This window comes from Pagrus major, chromosome 17 (genome assembly GCF_040436345.1).
Source record: "Pagrus major chromosome 17, Pma_NU_1.0".
NCBI lineage: Eukaryota > Metazoa > Chordata > Actinopteri > Spariformes > Sparidae > Pagrus > Pagrus major.
The window spans coordinates 23115590-23134796 of NC_133231.1; the positions used below are offsets into that span (position 1 = coordinate 23115590).

Sequence of the window (19207 nt, forward strand, 5' to 3'; positions counted from 1 at the left end):
ACGAGTCAATTTTTAGTGGTTTGGTGATTTACAACTTATGAATAAGGCTAGTGTGAATTCTTGGCATGGCAATAAAGACGCACAAAGGGGAAAATGTACAAAATAATCACTTGTTTATGGCGTATGTCCACATTTAGTCGACCAGCCTGGAGCTGCTGTGAGGCTGGTGTTGCTTGGAGAGGGGGCTTGGTTGGAGATGGAGGCAGGCCAAGGACATCTACTAGAGTTGTCCTTGTAGTACAAGCAGACAGGCTCCAGGTTTGCCTTGGGCCCCGCTCTGTTTTTAGAGGGAGCCCACACTGGAGTCCTCTCTGTTGAGGTCTTGGAAAAGCCTCTCATGTGGTCACGGGCTTTCAGAAATCAGTGGCGCTGATGGTGTGGACTCTTTGAAGTAGTACAAGTGTAATTACATTTGTATAAACTTCTTGTGAATGGCGTCTACTTCCAAATCATACAACCCAGAATGTGTTTTACTAGACCCACCATTCAGTATTTTGAATAGCGTGTTTTTTTTCATTTTACAGGATGTAACTAAAAAGCAGATGTAATTAGAAGTAACATATTTTAGCTTCATGGTAATTATGCAGTTATGAAACAATACATAAATAAAATTAACATCCAGTTAAGGAAAGCCATAAATCCGAAACCACAACACGGCGTGGGAAAGAGCGCTACAAAGACCAACATAGTGCAGACTGTTTTTTGTGGTCCCTCCACAAACCAGATAATAACGTTAATGCTATTTAACCACCGCTTAGGACAGTGGAATCATTACTTTTTATCTTGATGGCCAAATTAGAAATGTTTTTGAGTCTAAAATTGCGCAAACAACATAATTCTGTGGGTATAAGCAGCAATTTTGGACAGCCTCATGATTCTCCTCATTAAAAGGCTCCATATTAAAACAGCATTTTTAATATGCGGCAGATTTATTTCCATTTGCCATGAGGCCATCACTCAAAGGATTTCTTTCTGCATCCGTCCAGTCCAGCTCCTTTTCTCTTTTGACAGAGGCGAACTGTTCTTCGTCAGTTCAGTTTCTAATTTTAACTCAGAGGGGCTTTTTTTGGTTTTTGACCTCTGAGCTCCAAACTGCTTCAGTTGTCAACACTCAGCTTTCACTACTCCCAACTGTTAAGCAGCACCTGTATCACTGACATTATTGTAACTAGTGATTATTTTCCTTTGTCAATTTATCTCCCAGTTAGTCTCTCAATGAATCTACCAGTTATTTGTTCTATAAAATGATGAAAAATGGTGCAAAATGTCATTTAGCGTTTCCCAAAGCCCACAATGACGTCTTCAAATGTCTTGTTTTTTTTGTACAACCCAAATATATTTTGTTTACTGTCATAGAAGGATAAAGAAACCAGAAAATATTCACATTTAAGAAGCTGAAATCAAAGGCTTTACTCAAACTAGTTAGCAGTTGACAACTAATTGATTAATCCTTGCAGTTTTCCCTCCGTAACAAAAGAAAAATCTTGTTTTTTTCGTGTCATTCAAAAAGTCAGAACCGTCTCCATATCAACTGATCCTTTGTTTGTTTAGTTTCATTTATTTCACCCCTTGACCACAAGGGAATGTGCCCTTAATGACCATTATTCAACACAGTATTTAAAAATAGTATGTTCCCATGGCAGTTTCAGAAGCACCCGGTCCCTGATGAGCTCCAGATGTTGTCCAGATGTGCTCTCCAGTGGGCAACACTAGTAGGCTTAGACAGGAGCACACCACCACTACTACCACCACCGCCGCTGCCACCATTTGGAGCCAAAACCAAATCTATACGCCTTCCTCTGAAGATTGGACTGATCCAAATATGGCAGTTAAATAGCTCTCTGGTGGGTGCAAAGAATTTCTCATTAATTCTCTCCCACGTTCTCTGCATCCATCGCGATGAGTCACTATGTTCAGAGTTTTCAGAGTGAGTCAGTTTTTCTCTGAGTGACACAGGATGGCTTTTCCACTTAACTGCAGAAAAACGCAGTTGACCACGAACTCTGTTAAAACGGCTGAAGTGATTCAACAACAGTTTTTTAGGGTTTTGCTTCATGAAAGCTTGATTCATTAACATTAGCCATTTACTCTTCTTAATAAAATATATTATCTGTTTTCTAACATGAGGTCACTGGTGCCAGGTCACTTCCACTAATCCAGCATTCACTGAGAATCTTAACACTTCTCTTTATGTATAATTATCATATAGTGCCCCCCAGTGGATTAACGCAGCGTTACAATCTGGTGACAAAAATCACCTGCATGTCAGCCCATGTTTTTGACAGTAGTATATTAGTTATTAACATTCAGGTAACAATGCCCCTTTGGATGACTTAGAACTGTATTATAGGTCTTTGCAAAAGACATTACAATATTTCCTCCTATGTACAGATGCATATATTACATTTTCTGCTGAGGCATCCAATGTTAAAAGTACAGTCAATCCTATGATAAATTTAATAGATGTGACTCTTGAGACAGAACAGTGTAAAATAAAAATTTGCAACAAAGCGTAACCCACTTCAGTCTAAAATATTTGTGATTTCCAGCATTCAAATATAAAATTTTAACAGTACATCAGTTCAAAGTCTTTTCAAAGATCAAGTTTATCTAGTCCAGTGCAGGATTAGCTTGATCCAAAGTCCCACTATACTTTTTAATTTTTCAGTGGGAGGGCTCGCTTGTCTTCTCCATCCCCATTCCACGTCAGAAAAATGTTCATCTTGTTTAAATTTGCAGTACGAGAGCCTGCGTGGCACAGTGTCAGACAGCCAGCCCGGTCACAGTCTGTGTTGGGATTAATGCTTCATCCTGAAACTGTGCATTTCCTCCTGTGTGGGAAAGACATTTAACAGTCAGTTATACCAAAGTCATGATCTTGGGATCCGCAACTTCTGTATTCTTTCTTGCGGCAGTGCAAATGAATGCAAAGCTAAAGTCATGCCTCACTGACCTGCAGTGTCATTCGTTTGCTTCTCTCCTCCCTCAGTTCTTCTTTCACTTCCTGTATGTCTCGCCTGATCAAAAGAGACAGACACAAAAAGAGGAGTTTGCAGACATAACTATGTAGGTCAAGACGTTCAAGTCAAATGAATAAAACTAATAGGTCTTGATCGCTCTGTTGGAGGTTTGCCATTCAACATGTCTTTCTTAACAGCAGCTATAATTCATAATTTTGTAACGATGAGAAAGGGGTCGCTCGTAGTGATGAACCTACGGAGAGTTATCACCAAAATCTGCAGCTCTCCTCAGCTTTACAGAGCTTTAGAGTTGTGTTGTGCAGCCCACAGCGTTACTGTTTTGTTTGCTCTCGCAGCTTTGTTTTTGGACACAGAAGGCAGCTGTTATCAGTGAAAAGCTCTGAAAACTCTCTGTACACTACCTGCTATGCACCAACCAACAGACGGACACAGATAACGACAAGCATTTAGCAGCTAAAGAGTTAATATTGGACTGACATTCATCATGAGGCCAGAAAAACAACTCCAAATGAATGATAATTTTGTTCTGTAACTGCCGGTGAGTGAACATGAGCAACTGTTCGCCATATTAACGAAAAATGTGATTATACAGTATGTCAAAGTTGTGTTTACAACTCGTTTCTGCTGCCCGCAAGTGGCCAAAAAAATCTTCAACAGCAGCTTTAAATACAAAGATGTAAATCTTAGGCGAGAATAAGAAACTTTCCCGTCATCTTGAGAACAAATGTCAGATCACAACAGATTTTCTGCAGGCTTGTATCACTGTGAGGAATGAAAGATTATCTTACAGATAACCTCACAGAACATTTTTTTAAATATTGTGACTGCTGACTGTGAATAGGTACGCTATCTCAAACCTGACAAGCCAACTGTTCCAGACAGATAGTGCGCTTCTCTGATTGAAATCGTGTCTACAATGGCGTGGCATGTCATGTTGGTGATGTGTCATATTAAATCAAATCCATTTTATCTTCCCACAATGGAACGCTTAAGTTTAGTAGACAGCTTGTATTGCTGTCTAAGGTTTTGATTAGTCACTTCCTGTGTGTGCTAGTGTCCCTAAACACCCCCAGAAATTCATTAGGGATAAGAGTATCTGTCTATGTGTTTTCTTAGTTAGGTAAGATGGGGAACTTGAGTGTTATGAAGTGCCTCTGTGATTCAAGCAACACAGTGTCATACCTAAATGACTTAATAGGTCAACTGACTCCCACATCCACGTATATGACAATTCCCAAAAAGATATATATGACCATTGGCCAGAGCTGGGTTTAGATGTCAAAACTTCTTGGTTGAGTTTAAGAATGTATGATGGTTTGGGTTAAAATAAGTACATTAGTTAAGTAAAAGTTACACTACGTATTTGACACATCTTAAGTATATAACATTCCCACATTACAAGTACTACTCACTCATGTCGTGTCTGTAGCAGCTCCAGGGCCATCCTCAGCTCTTTAATCTCAGTTTGCAGGCTTTCCATAGTTGGCTCTTCTTTATGCGTCACAGTTCTGCCATCCACAACTACTTTGGGTGGTGTTGGTCGAACAGGAGGCGGCGTCCTGGGCCGATGATCAGGCTTTGCAGGTGATGGCAGAAGGTTTTCTGTACTCTGCAATGAATAAAATGATAAATGCATGATATTGTAGAGACCACTGAACTTCATTGGCCTCAAGATTAAATTATTTCCGCATCCAAGTGAAATGTAAAATGCACCGGGGGTCCTTACTGAAGCAGTCAACAACACAAACCTTTTGCATGCCAGGCCATTTCTCTGTCTGGAACTTTTTTGGCAATAATTCTGGTTCTGTCTGGTCAGTTACATTCTGGGCCTGCAAAGGAACGTAAGTCATGCCTTAAAGTCAAACATTTCTAACAATCAGTCAATCCTCACACCCTGCCTTAAGAACTCACATGCCTGTATTATGCCAATTGTATATTGTTATGTTTGTCTTTGGGGCAGCTTTGTACAAACCACAGGAGGATATTTCAAGGAATTATCTTCTTAATTTCCCAGAATGACTTTTGATCATCCCTAGAGATCAGGACAGAACTTGTTGCTATGGGTGTACAGTTGGCGTGTGAGCGACTTATGAAAACTTGTGTTTATCACTAAGGCTTTATTCTTGTTCAAACATATCTCGTGTCTACATTGCATTCTGATCTATTGAGAGTGCAAGTGCAGAAATGATTTTTTCTTCCTCTCTAACAATGATGAATGCTGTACCTTAGTAGTAGTAGTAGAGCCTAGAAAAGGACTTTCTTGAGTATTTATCACTCATAAAATATGAGTTGTGCTGAAAATAACCTGACAACATTTGGAGTGCAGAAAACATGCCACCGAAGCACCAAATGGACCTTGAAAGGCAAGGTACTTCTAAATGTGTTTCTTCCATTGACAAAAATGTTCGTACTTATATGTGGCAAGTACGCACAAGATAAAGCAGGGAGTTGCCTCATTGTTGCAGTCATAATCACAAGTTGCAAAGGTCATCTAAAGAAATGGTGGTAAGCATTACTCATGTGGTTTGGCAGGTTTCAGTATATGACTTCTCACTTCTATACTGGTCACACCTCAAGCATAAATCAGTGCAAGTCGGTCACTAACCTGGATCGCTGTGACCAGGCCTGATGGTGGTCTCCTCTGCGGGGGTTTGGCTCTGTTTGCTGTGGGATGACTCAGCTTTTCAGTTTGAAAATCCACTCCATCAAAATGGTCGGTCTCTTTCTCCTCTGGTTGTTTTGTTGAAACAGGAGCCACATCACCGTTGGTTCTACTGAAAAAAAGATTAACATTTTAGAAAGATTTAAATTTATATCAACTTTAATTTAATTTAAAAAAAAATTATCGCCTTATGTGCATGACCTCAATCATTTTTGCTGACCTCAATATTGCCCGCTTTGTTTATTCGCAGTTTTTGTAAGCGTGCCCATGAGCCTATTTTATGTATCGTTTTGGTTGTGTGGTTTTATCTTATTTATGTTTGTTATTCATTGAGTATCCTTAATAACAAATAACAGAATAATATTAAATAAAAATGAATTGCTCTTTGAAAGTATGTACTTTTATTGTATATTGTATTATCATTACTTTAGTGATAATAGCATTGTTTATTGCAATTATTTCTAGGACAATGTATCAGCTAACAAAAGTAGTTATTGGGACAGGCCTGGTGGCATCGTGGGTGATGTACAGGATGTTGTTCACATTCTCAAAGGAAAAAAAACACTTTAAATGTGGTTTCCAGTTTCTGAAACTGAAATGTGTGCAGGTGCAGAGCATGGCAGCTGCAGTCTTGCAGTCTTGAAGTCCCTTGGCATATGTTTCACTTTTATAGCTCGTATACAGTGATGGCAGAAATCTTCAATAACCTTTATGCATTTGTTAGATCTGATATGAGGGATATAAAGAATCAGCCTTGAGGTAAAAGTATTTGTATGGAAGCTGGAAAAGTATCCTTTCCAAATGCATTTGCTTGGAAACAATCTTCAGAAAAAGCTCCTTCTCCATTAGCAGCCCCCTCAAGACAGGGCTGTTTTTGTTTTCTCAGTTGTGTGTGTGTGTGTGCCTGCTTGTGTGTGTGTTTTGCTCAGGAAACAGGAAATGGGCTGCTCTCGTCTGTTTAGGCCCGATCTGACTCATCCCAGAGTTTCCAATGAGCCGCTAAAGGTCGGGCATCCTGGCATTCTTCTTTAAGGACACCATGGCAACCGGTGGCAGCAACCAAAACCTTTAAAATCTAAAGGCGCCACTCCCGGTGCCAGACCAAAGAGGAGAAAGTGTTCCTGACATTTCCTAAGGGCCTTTTTACTTTGGAAAGGTTGCAAATGAATCACAGTTCATGTCCCTGAGTTGGAAGACTTTTCTCTAGTAAGTCTTCAGTGGGTTTGCATTAAGATTCGTCGTGAGACACAACAACAGGGATGCTTTCACTCACTTGGCTAAAAGCTTGTTGGGTTTGTCTTTGACTGGAGGCGGGCTGGGCCTGGGGAGGGTTGGCAGCTTGACTTTGGTTGGAGGATTGCTTCTCAGGTCCTTAACCTCTGGTTTATCATCTGTAAAGCAGATCCATAACATTACTCCACAACATAATTGAAGGGATGTGTCGCATATAATTTTACAATTATAATAAAAGCCATATATACCTTTTGTCTTTGCTGGACCACCTTTTTCCATCGCTGAGGCCGCTGGCTTCACTGAAAAAGTAGCAGTGAATGAACCATTACCACAAAGATGCATTTGAGATGAAAGACTACAGGTATTTTATTTGGTTATCATGAAATGAGGAAGTTGCTGCGCACAGTGAAGCGCAGACATCCTACACTGGTATTTTCGCAGACAAATATTGTCACTTTGAATCTGTTGATTAATTATCAAAAAGTTTCACACAGCAACTACTATGAAGGTGCTCTCAATCTGCAGGTCATTTCCCAGCTGTCGTAGCAGAAAATTAGTTACCAACTATTTTGATAATCGATTAATCATTTAATTCATTTTAAAGCAAAAAATTTTTTTTAAACATTTGCTGGTTTAAGCTCCTTAAAGGTGAGGATTTTCTGCTGTTCTTTCTTCTCTGGGTTTTGGACTGTTAGTTGGATAAAATAAGTAATTTGAAGATGTCAATTTGGGCTCTGGGAAAATGTGTTGAGCATTTTTCACATTCTTCTTTTTTGACATTTTAAAGACAAAATAGAAAAATACTACACATCTATTTCATAAGACGTGTGTGTAGGAGAGGGACGAGTAGATCAGAAATGTATTTTTGCAAGTTAGACAGTGTGTAGGAGTTTGCTTGCAACTTTCGACATTTTTTTAGACAAATAAATTGTGAAGATAATCAGCAGATTTAACCATAATGGAGGTAATTGTTAGTTGCAGCCCTGATGCTATTGTGTGTAACAAAATGAATATGTAGTAGGCTGTTTCTAAAAGGAGCATGCCTGCTCAGCAGATCTGCCTCCGATATACGTTAGCTTTAACATCTCATGCAGGTGCAGCCTCTGCTGTAACAAATGCACTCTATCCATCGCCTGTTCTGTATGGTTAATGTATTATTGGTTCATTGAGTTCACTTGGGGGAACTGACAGTAAAAAGCTGCTGGCTTATTGTATTAGTCAAACAGAAGGATTTGCATTTGTTTACCCCCGAAAGTATTATTGTTTAATGTGGTGGAGAAAAAATGCTTCTGGTCTTTTAATTAAACTATAATCTAGTTTATGAGCAGTTGCGTGGGAAGGCGAAGTTGTGTACATCACTGGAGCAGACCAGGTCACAGCTGTATCCAATAGCGCTGCAGTTACAGTTCCCAAGGGTCTCAACAAGTTCATCAGGGACAGTCACTCTGGCTCTGCTCATAGAAAAATACAGCCTCCGAAAGGACTTTGCCTTGGAGACTGAGAGAATAGATGTTTGAATTAGGCAGCCTCAGTGAACTGAATGTAATGTGAGAGAGGTTCCTGTTTGCCATGCAAGTCAAGGGCTTATCTCAAACACAAGAGGTTCAGGAACCTGGTAACAGTCCTGCTAAGTAATATATAAACACAACTCACAAGTCAAACTGTACTAATGCATAGCCCTAAAAAAAAAAAAAAAAAAATACAATACTTTGCATAACACTTAGGACTCAGAGATGCATAACAGACCGAATGATAACACAGGAAGCCTACCTTGTGTGTTCAAAGCATTGTGCAACATTCCCTCTCAAGCAAACCATCCACACAGCAGCAGTAGCTCAAGTGTTGCCTCTTGTGCTGGTTGTGAAAATCTCTGTGACATAGCTCTCCTCCACACCCCCTCCCCACCCCCTGTGTTTCCTCCAAGACTCCTGAACTGTGTCACATGACCAGTCTAACCATCCCCCAACTGAGTGTGAGACTTCCTGTGCAATTCTTGTGAGTGATACTGTGTGGAAAAAAAAAAGCTGCGATGAGAGCAATGTTGTGGCATACACAAAAAATGAGGCCGTGTTGATATGCAGTTAGTTAAGGTGGCACCTTTAAGTAGCCGAGCACTTTGTATGAAACTGTTTCACCTGCCTGTTTGACGACAAATAATTGAATTTGGTGTATGGAAGTGTAACGTTGCCATTTTTTTTGTTTTGTTGGTAAAAAAAATGACTAAATGTGCATCTTGCACCACATGCAACACTCCTCTGCTGAACCTTGACAAGAAGCCACATCCTGCTCTGTGTGACTCGCAGATTTGATTTCAACATCGTCTTGTTTCAAAGGCTTAAGTCGTTCGCGCTTTTTTAAACCACAACACTGAAAAGAGTATAATTTTGGCTTCTAATACTGTGAGAACAGTAAGAAAAATGACAGCAATATGTAAAAAATTTTGGAAAAATCTAAACTTTTACAAGAAAAACCCTACAACTCGCGGCAGTGATTCAAAGTTGATCACAAACCTAACAAAATCTACAGCAGCACAATAACAAATTGTTACTGTCTTCCTGTACAAGATAGGATATCACACTGCAGCTACAACAAGATGTTTATGTTTGTTTTGTGGGTGGGTTCCGCGTTAATGAGATCACCAAACTTGTGTGGATCCAGTTAAACAAGTCTGCCCTATCTGGATTCTTTTGGATCGTGACTCGATAAACACTTCTTGTCAAGACATCTGAACAGACTGTCAGTTTGTGACGCACCATTGTGTAAGGTTTATTTAACGAGCACAAGGTCACTGCAGGGAACATGTTAGCATAACTCTTGTCAGTACTGGTAAAATGCATTTGCATCAAAATATACCAAATATTAAAAATGAAAGTACTCATAGGCAGAATGGTGTACTTTATTACAGCTATGGATGCATTGATGTTTACTTTAACATTTCACATAACCTCGTTGTCTAGATCTGCGCCATGTGAGCAAACCAGTCAGTAATGTAGCAAACTAAATGGCTATGGTGGCCAGACAAATTACTTCAAGTAGCTCTTCCTTGGATGACAATACAATGGGGGTTATAGGCAGCAACATGGCACTTAAGGAATTTGAGTCAAAAATTAATTCATTTATTTAATGCAATATTGTGTCTTAATGTTTTTAATGGAGAAATGTGTACACTATTTCATGTCTGGCTAAAGCATTTAAAAACTGAGAAAAAAGATTGCAGTTTAAATCGTGATTTTGATTAGAGGGATGGGGATATTACTTTTTGGCCGTATGGCCCTTATTTATTAGTTGAGCAAAGCAAAAGCAACTAGTAGCTAAAGCTGTCCGATAAATATAGTGTAGTGGATACAAAGCATAAAGTAGCATTAAATGAAATTACTCAATTAACGAACACGAATATCCAAATTGTACTTCTATTTTCAAAGCATATTTTTTTAGGCAATATCTTGAAACACAATATATATCTTGATATTTTTAAATCTCCTCAAAAGCACTTCAATGCTAGGACAAAATCAAATATCACAATATTTTTGACCAAATACCTCTGTTGATATTGCAACAATATTGTAGATTTAGGGTTATGACTGTTCACAAAATATTAACACAATGACATTTTTGATAAATCATCAGTAATGTGGATATAATGATCATTTTACTGTAATGCAGTCTTTAAAACCAGGAAAAGACAACACTTGTATCCAAAATCTAAGGCGACATATAGTCTCATATCACGATAAGGTTATAATATTGATAAATTGCCCAGCCCTATTAAATGCAGCTCTTGAGTTAACGTACTCCACCACTGAGTAAATGAACATAGATGAAAATGGAGGAAACAGATGTATAATTGGCTAAATTAGTGAATTAATTTGGAGAAACATTCTTAAGGGGCTTCGAGTTGCTTCAGCAGCACATTAAAATAATGACATTGATCAGGAGGCCATTTTGGCTGCTTTTATACCAAATGCAGAACCCAACCAAAATCACTGCCAATTTCTCCATCTGCTTAAACAACACTCCATCACAGTCCAGACTGCCAGCACACTGCCAGGCTAAACACCACTGCAGCCAGACGTCGTGAGTCAGAGGAGAACCTCTTCAACATGAAGCCTGGTAGCTCCCCACTCTGTCAAACAGTGTTTGTTTCTGTGCTGCTGTGTTTGATCAATGCAGCACACACGCTGTTCTCTTACCTGAGGGGTTCTTGTCGACGCTGCGCACAGGCGGTTGGCTTGTGGTCCCAGACTAGAGGAGTAGAAACGGAAAACTGAAACAGGTTGGCAAGTACGTCCCCCTTGTGAACTGAAAGCATCTCTATTTCACACACTCTTTCCACTCAGGGAATTTTCAGTGAGTAATTCCAAAACAGAGGATGTTAAGGACAAGCCTGACTCACTGCATGCTGCTTGCAGACTTGCTAAAGTGAGACAAATACCAGCCAGCTGCAGCTACTTTGCATTAGGAAACATTTCAAAATAGTGAAAAAAAGGTAAAGCAAATATGAATTACTATAAACCATGTCCATGGATTCATGGTAGCACAATGCAGTTGTCAGATCTTGAATGTGGAGAAAGTCCAGTCCAACAGGGATATTCTCGAGGCTGTGTTTTAGTCCACTCACTTGCAGACTGTCCACCGGTGGTATCACCATGACAAAGTTATCAGGAAAGAAGCCACAGCGTCCGTTTAGCTCTCCCTCCCACCAGCCTTCATCTTCTGTTTCCTTCACATGGAGATTAAAGAGACACATCAGAAGTTCAAAGACGGCAGAGTCCTTTGGGACGTTAAATTGCTGCACAAGAGGTTACCAAAAGGTCGAGTAAGACGCTGCTGCCTTATTATCGTGTTTTCTAAGAAGGTATCTCAAAAAATCTTTTCCTATGATGCAGTTTTATTTAGAGCTGCAATGTTTTATTAATCAATCAATTAGTTGTCAACTGCTGAATTAATCGCCAATTATTTTGATAATGGATCAGTTGGTTTGAGTAATTAAAAAAAAGCCCAAATTCTCTGATTCCAGCTTTTTTAATGTTAATATTTTCGGTTTCTTAAATCCTCCAGGGCAGTAAACAGGATATCTTCTGACATTCACATTAACATTTGAGGATAGCTTTTGGAAACACTGGACTGAACAACTGATTGAGGAAATGACTGGTAATAAAATTAACCAGATGTTTTGGCTCTAATTTTATTGCCACATTTGTGTCTTTAAATCAGATGGGTGGAATCTTGTGCACTGTGTCAGCTGATTTCCTTGAAAGGAACACAACTGGTTTGACTGGATAAACAATCTGAAACACCTGCAAGTACTTTGTAAGAAAAGATAATGGACCCGGAGGAGTTCATGATTCTGCTTCAAAGCATGACATCATGGGAAAACATGTTCTAAACAATGTGGGAAAATAACAAGACAACATGCTCAAACCTTTCTCAGTATCGCAACGACGTCTCCTTTTTTCATATCCAGCTCATCCTCCGCTTTGGCCTTGTAGTCGAACATGACTTGGCAACACTCTGCCACTGAGGGGACATAGTACAAGTTATAATATGGTAAAATTGGACCTGAACATTATAGCACATCCCCGATTCCAAACAAGTTGGTACCCTGAGCCTTCAATTTCATACCCAATCATGATACTATCACCTGTAACCAATTAATCTGTTTACCTGTGGAATGTCCCAAACAGGTTTTTGTAACCCTTCCCTCGTCTTATGTTGCCCCAGTCCCAACTTGTTTGAAACATGTTGCTGGCATCAAATTCAGAACAAGCATATCGGGGCCGTGACATCCAGCACATCCTGTCACCTACAGGAACCGGCATTTTTCATTGTAACAAGACGCTAGTCCTTGCTCTTAGAGTGATTGGTAATGTGCATCGTTCATTCATGAAGATCTAGGTTAGCAACTTTATTGAGTGAATACTACTAACACTGTTTTTGCTTAGCCCACTCAGCTAATGCTTCTAAAGTCTTGAAAAAACAAAACCACCAACGTGCACTGAACAACATCGCAACAGCCAGGTGCACTTCCAAGTTTGTACAAAACAATGGCATAAGTAGGCCAACATAGGAGAGGTTGTATCACAATCGGTGTTTACAGGAGGGATGTGATAAAGGGGAGTGTCTCCCTCTGCAGAGCATGTGTGATTGACAGTAGGCGGGAAGGAAAGACCGAGAACAGATTGTCCAAGATAATGGATCGCGGATGGCATACTTCTCTTGGACGGATAAAAAAAAATAAAGGTAAAAAATGCTAAAATGGGTCACCAGATATACTTGGGCAGCTGTTAATATACCTAGACGGCCAGCCCAAGTAAAATATATGTGTGGGAAACACTGGGTAAAACAAATATTTTATTACTGTTTTCAATGACGAGTATGTGCCAAAACAGCATTCTGTTTTATTTATGTTTTACAGTGTCCCAAATTTTTTGGAATCTCACTTTGGGTTGGCTTAGATGAAAACGTATTAACTATAAACTAATTATTAACTCTGCAGTGAAGTTTACTGTTTCAGTGCACTGATGTCATTTTCATATCGGTCAGGCTCTAGTTTCCATGATTGATGACTCACTTTATCATATTTCACGTTACTGACTCAGAGAATAAGCGGAAAGAGGTGACAATAAACTGGAGATAAAAGTTGTAAACCTTGATCCCTGAAGGATGTTCCACTCTGTCTTAACTCTCTGTTCAGTGATTAAACAAGCCGCATTACCTTAAAGTAATTACAAATGGCCGCACCCGTAAACCATTCAGGTAAAAGTACAGGAATTACCACTTGTCACATGTTATTGGTGTGTATAAATAGACCTGTCTGGTTGCTTTTGAAAAGGTGTTCAAAAATAGAAACTGTGTCTAAAGTCAGGGAATCCCCCTGAGGGTTTTAATCCACGATTGTGCAAATATTTTGGGAACTAGCGAATGCTTAACAGAAGCTTATGACATTTAAAAAAACATTTGAACTCACCGTTTTTTCCTTTGTTCCTCACACTGGCCCTTTGCGATTTCTTTATGTGGACAAAAACAGAGTGCGTTAAATCAACGATAAGCATTTCATATGTTTCAGGAAAGTTGTTTCTGCATTACAGACCTCCTTATTGAACACTGCATCAGTGAGCTTGGGTCTCGCTTTGCCCTCATTGTGCTTGCCATCTGCAAAAAAGATTAGTTTTAAGTTTACTTTGAATTACATGTAAAGAAAAAAAGGAATTAAATGACTTTACCAACCTTTAGGTGAAACAAAAATTTCATTGACAAAGTTTGAAGGAAATGCCCCAATTTTGCCATCTTTCAGTCCCATCCACCATCCATCTTCAATCTGTTGTGAAGACGATATCGAGGAGATAGATCGTAGTAGGAAAGTGTGTGAGAGAACATTTAAAAACAACATGACTGTACTCACACTTAGTATACAATCCATCAGTCTACTGAAGATCTCTGATAACTTGATGGCAATACTCAGAACTACTCCAATCAATTCACATGTATTGCTTTGTAACCCTGGTGGTCGAATACAAAGAGATTATAATACCCACTGAATCAATGAATACCTTATTTACCCAATGAAGATTAGCTGAGCAAACATTTCACCAATGCCTTGATTTACATACAATGCCAAGCTTTTGGATACTGAGCAGCTAAAGCAAGCAGGAGGTAAATGCCTTGCTTAAGGCAACTAAACAGTCGGCTATCACAATTCCTTTGCAGCACTGTGTGGTTATTCGAGTTCAAATGTTCAAGTGTTTGAGCAGTGATAAGAGACAGGACTCTACCTCTCTGATGATGTCTATAGTCTCCCCAACTTCCAGCTTCAGCTCGTCTGTATTCAGAGGATTGTAGGCAAACGCCACTTCGCATTTCCTCGTCTGTTTCATCCTTTTCGCTGGAGAGACAAAGAATCAGCAGCCACGTCAACAGACCAATGTAAAGTTTCTATCTAGTATCTGCTGGTAATGCTGATGGAGAAACCGCAGCTCAATAATGGTGTGAGGCAGAGTAGTCAATTCAGCAAGACTGCAAAGCACTTGGCACTCATTCACCACATAACATGTCTAATCCCATTTCTAAGGCACTGTCTGTTTTTATCGGCTTCATTTTCAGACATTATAATCAGGCTTTTTTTGTGGCGAGGATGTGGTATCATATATTTACAGTAAGCTTGCTCGCTGCACTGTCTTGCTGGGTGCATACACCACACTGACCACAATTTTTAACACTTGTTTTTTTAGACCATGACAATTACAATACAAAAACCAACCTGATTTTAAATGGCACTGTCAAATATTTTCATGATGTATTTTGAGCTCAGATAAGGGGCTCATACTACAGTGTGCAATTTCTACTATTCTATTCTAAATTCATTTAAGGTGCAATACGTAACAATTGGCCAGCTTGATTTCATCCCAACAAATGGCGACAGCATACCAACTGTTGCTAACTGCAATCCTTTTATCCATGATTGTAGCTACTGTTAGCTTGTTAGCACAGTTAGCCATGTAGCTAGCTGGAAAACCAGGGGAGTGTTGGTATTTACACCGCCAGCACAGGAGCTTTGGACAGCTGGGAGAAAGAGATTTTCAGGCCCAGTGCTAGCTGGTTAGCATGCTAAGTTATGTAGATATCTCTTCAACACAATACAGAGACGTCGTTGATATAAAGTCCAAATTGTTACTTTTTTCACATTCTGTTGATAATTTTGGTTACTTTTCGAATGTTTTAAACTAAAATTGTTACATATTGCCCCTTTTAAACACTCAATTTAGGAGCAGATGTATGCAGACAAAACAGTTATGATTTTCTTTTAAGAAATTGTCTTATCTTCAAGTATCGGCTCATAGGTCCTGTATCCAAAATATTGTGTGTATGGACATTTACAGAAGTCCAGTTGAATTTAGCAATCAAAATAATCCTAGAATAAAAACATCATGGACAAAGAGTGCATTGACCTTCCATTTTCTAAGCATTTAACAGTGAAGAAAAATAAAGTGTTGAGAATTTAGACTGAGCATTGTACTTGTTCTGATGCTTCGTGGTTCCCTCTTGCTGTCACCCATCAAATAGACTGGCACCTCCTGAAATGAAAAACCAAAAACGGGGCACATTTTAACACACTAGATAAACATGAACACACATATACACACGGCACAGTGACAGTACAACACTGTTGGCTGTGGGGTGTTAACAGACCTTGCCGAAGTTGGCAGGGAAGATGCCTCTCTTTCCTCTCAGCTCGCCCTCCAGCCATCCCTCCTCGCTGGCCTTGGTGACGTTTTTGACCACATCCCCCGCCCTCACTGTGATCTCGTCTCCCATGGTGCCCTCGAAGTCGATCAGCACCAACACCTCTACAGTGCAGCCGTAAATGGGGCAGAAAATTAGATTCTTTACACAGAGGCTGGTGTGCTTGCTTCACAAGTGATGTGTCCTGACATTTCAGAACCAAGACAAACCTCGAAGAAGTGGAGGACAGCCAAGGATATGTGCTTTGAGCAAATGTCGATTATTACACTTAATACTGTACAGTTCTCTTCTGTCACAAGTAGAAAAACATATATTCCATGCCAGTATTGCCAGTGTTAGTAGGTCTTTCAGCACTGACTGACATAAAGACGTCTCTGGTTGCAGGCCCAAACGTTACAGTCATTTTTGAGGCAAGAATGTCAAACATTTGCTTCCACATTTGGTTCCAACTTCTTAAAAGTAAAGATTTGCTGCTTTTCTTTGTCATTTGTGGTAGTAAACAAAGAGTCTTCAGGTTTTGAGCTGTTGGTTGGACAAAAGAAGCAATTTGAAGATGCCATTTTGGGCTCTTTTCACATTTTATAGACTAAACGATTAATCGTGAAAATAATCGACAATGAAAGTAATCATTAATTGCCTACTAAAAATAAGATTTTCCAGAAAACACAAACACTTCAGTCTACATTATGCAAAGGTGTCGGGTATGTCCCACTGCTTTAGTTTATTTGTGCGCCATATAAAAATACTATCAACAGCATTTTGTGCACACACAAAACAACCTACAGAATACAAGCAAACAGGCAGCTGAGAAGATTAAAACATCAAGAAAATCTACTAGTACCTAAGAACAGGCCGTAAAGCTGACTCACCCATGCTGTCTGTTTGTCTGTCTCCTCCGGATTTAACTGTAATTCCTTCACAAAGCAGTAAACAAACTTTTGAGTGGAAGGAGAACTGAGAGAGTGCGGTTGTCTCGTCTGAGACTGAGCGATATGGCAGGCAAGGCCCCTTCTTCCTACTTGTCAAACATTAACATTGAGCAACTTTTCCTGAGGCTAGTCATGACAAGTTAACAGCAAGGAGTAGGATGGGTCATACAGTAGAGAGAGAGAGAGAGAGAGAGAGAGAGAGCAAGAGAGCGAGAGAAGGAGGAGAGAGGGAGGGAGGGAATCGGAGAGACGAACAGGTAAGACAGGTTTATAGTGAAAGAACAGAGCTCATAATCAGTGAGTGTTAAACTGGAGCATGACAACATTGTTTGTCTGCGGCCATGAACATATTTGAACTGAAAGTCAGCATTCACAAGCAGCACAATTACACTTCACAATCACCGTCTGTTGCACTGATTCATATATTCCCACACTGGACGAAATTGCAACTCAATGCCTTTTTTATGTTCCTTGGGAAGAGTTTGTTTTTAGCGTGGGTCTTTAATGTCGATGCTCTTGTACGGCCCTTCAGGCGAAGTGGCTGGCTGTTTATAGAAAGCAGAACCAGGCTACGCAAGACTGAATTTCACACACTAAAATAAGACAGGGCAAAGAAAGAGTAACAGAAAACATATTACATTAAGATATAAATGTAGGCTACTCTGTCACATAAAGGCTGTAGTTGTTCTAGTAACTCAGGCTTCTTCCCTTTTTCTGGCTCGAGTTGATATATAGGTCATTAGGCTAATGCATCAGACTGGGAGAACTCCCCCAGTCAAGTACTTCCTCATCCCACTCTGTTGATTGTTACTTAGTCTGACTCACAGGATGTAAACTTTAGGTATAATAATGCCATTGGGTGCCTATTTCAGGCAGCGCTCTCCTCCCTTCCACTATTTGCGTGTTTTTTCAAAATACCCGACTCTATGGGAAACCACAACCTACATGCTGATAGTGGCAAGTTAAATTAAGAGATTGCTGTATTTAATATCCTCTTACCTCCGTTTCAAAACTTTACATAACCTCATTGCCCTGTGGATCCTTGCTATGTGAACATACTGATACAGTGATGTATCCCAGAGGTTGCGTTAACTGAATATTTTCCGTCACTGACTGAAATTTTCTACAATCATGGAAAAATCTGAAGGCTGTCTGTCATTTTGACAACACTGAGGGCGATCTAAAGTAAAGTTAGTAATTCACTGTCAATAAGCACTTGTAGACAACCTGTAGAAGACAGCGACAGCGGGGTAAAAAGCTATGGACTGGAGGCCTCGGAGCACTCCTCTGGGTCAGAAGGAGTGCATGCTGGATTTCCTCTCGCTTCATGAGAGCTCAGTATACTCTTTGCTCGCTATCGTTGGCTGTAGGTAACTGCCGTTAGCTAATTGTTTCAGTTAGCTCCGGAGCTAGTGGTTGCAGGCAATGGGGCTCGGCTCAACCGGTGAGTTTGTGACACGGACCGGAAATAGCATCAATATTGGGCAAAAATGGCGTCTATAGCTAGAATATTTTCCTACTCAGATAATTGAGGATTTATTTCAACCAAATCAAAGGTGCTTGAGGAAAGACAAACCAAGACTGTTTTGGTGAGTTTAATGTTGTTTATGTCGACTTTGAATGAAGTGTGTTTTAACAAGGCAATCGAGCTCATCTTAGTGTTGGAGTATGGTTATATTCAGTTTCGTAATTAAAATAGGTGTAAAAATATTGTGTTTCATGACATATAGTGAGTTTATTTGTATGTTAGTAGCAAACTTGCCGCTCATATACATATCCCAGCTGAAACTATGGGGCTATCGGATTATCGGCTCTTGAAGTTCGAAGTGGTATTACCGGACATGACAGGCCAGGGCTAGCTGGTTAGCATGCTAACTTGAGTAGACATCTCCACAACAGTATACATAGGCCTCTTTAGCACATCAAAGCTGCTGTTTCTTCATTATGCTGATAATGTTAGTTCATTTGTTTGTTTTGAACTAAAATTCTGGCCATATCACACATGACACACATATAATGGTGCAAATGGAGAATTGTTTTTTAGCTGGGGCATTCACTTATACAAAAAGTGAAACAAATGTTGTGGGTATAGTTAGTTGGGAATGAGCTGTATGTCTCACTGATGAATGTGTGTACATTCATTTGCTGCATAGTTTCTTGGA

General features: G+C 39.7%; 1 protein-coding gene across 1 annotated transcript; it reads right to left on the minus strand.

Moving 5' to 3' along the window:
- Window positions 1–2445: 2445 nt before the first annotated feature.
- Window positions 2446–17074, minus strand: sh3d21 (SH3 domain containing 21). Its single transcript, XM_073485456.1, has 17 exons — window positions 16986–17074; window positions 16063–16220; window positions 15890–15947; window positions 14649–14758; window positions 14104–14194; window positions 13967–14028; window positions 13844–13883; window positions 12299–12393; window positions 11495–11596; window positions 11067–11118; window positions 7125–7175; window positions 6917–7034; window positions 5587–5755; window positions 4730–4810; window positions 4394–4590; window positions 2954–3017; window positions 2446–2831 (listed from the first exon to the last, which is right to left on the minus strand). The coding sequence occupies exons 1-17, from the start codon at window positions 16987–16989 to the stop codon at window positions 2799–2801; spliced, it is 1485 nt and encodes a 494-aa protein (XP_073341557.1). The 5' UTR covers window positions 16990–17074; the 3' UTR covers window positions 2446–2798.
- Window positions 17075–19207: the final 2133 nt, after the last annotated feature.

Bases quoted from the DNA above. Each gene is read 5' to 3' on its own strand.
- sh3d21 (XM_073485456.1), bottom strand. The intron at 14,029-14,103 runs GTTGGTAAAGTC...TCTTTTTTGCAG, and splicing joins AATTTTTGTTTCACCTAAAG to ATGGCAAGCACAATGAGGGC. The intron at 7,035-7,124 runs GTATATATGGCT...TCTGCTTTACAG, and splicing joins TGGTCCAGCAAAGACAAAAG to ATGATAAACCAGAGGTTAAG.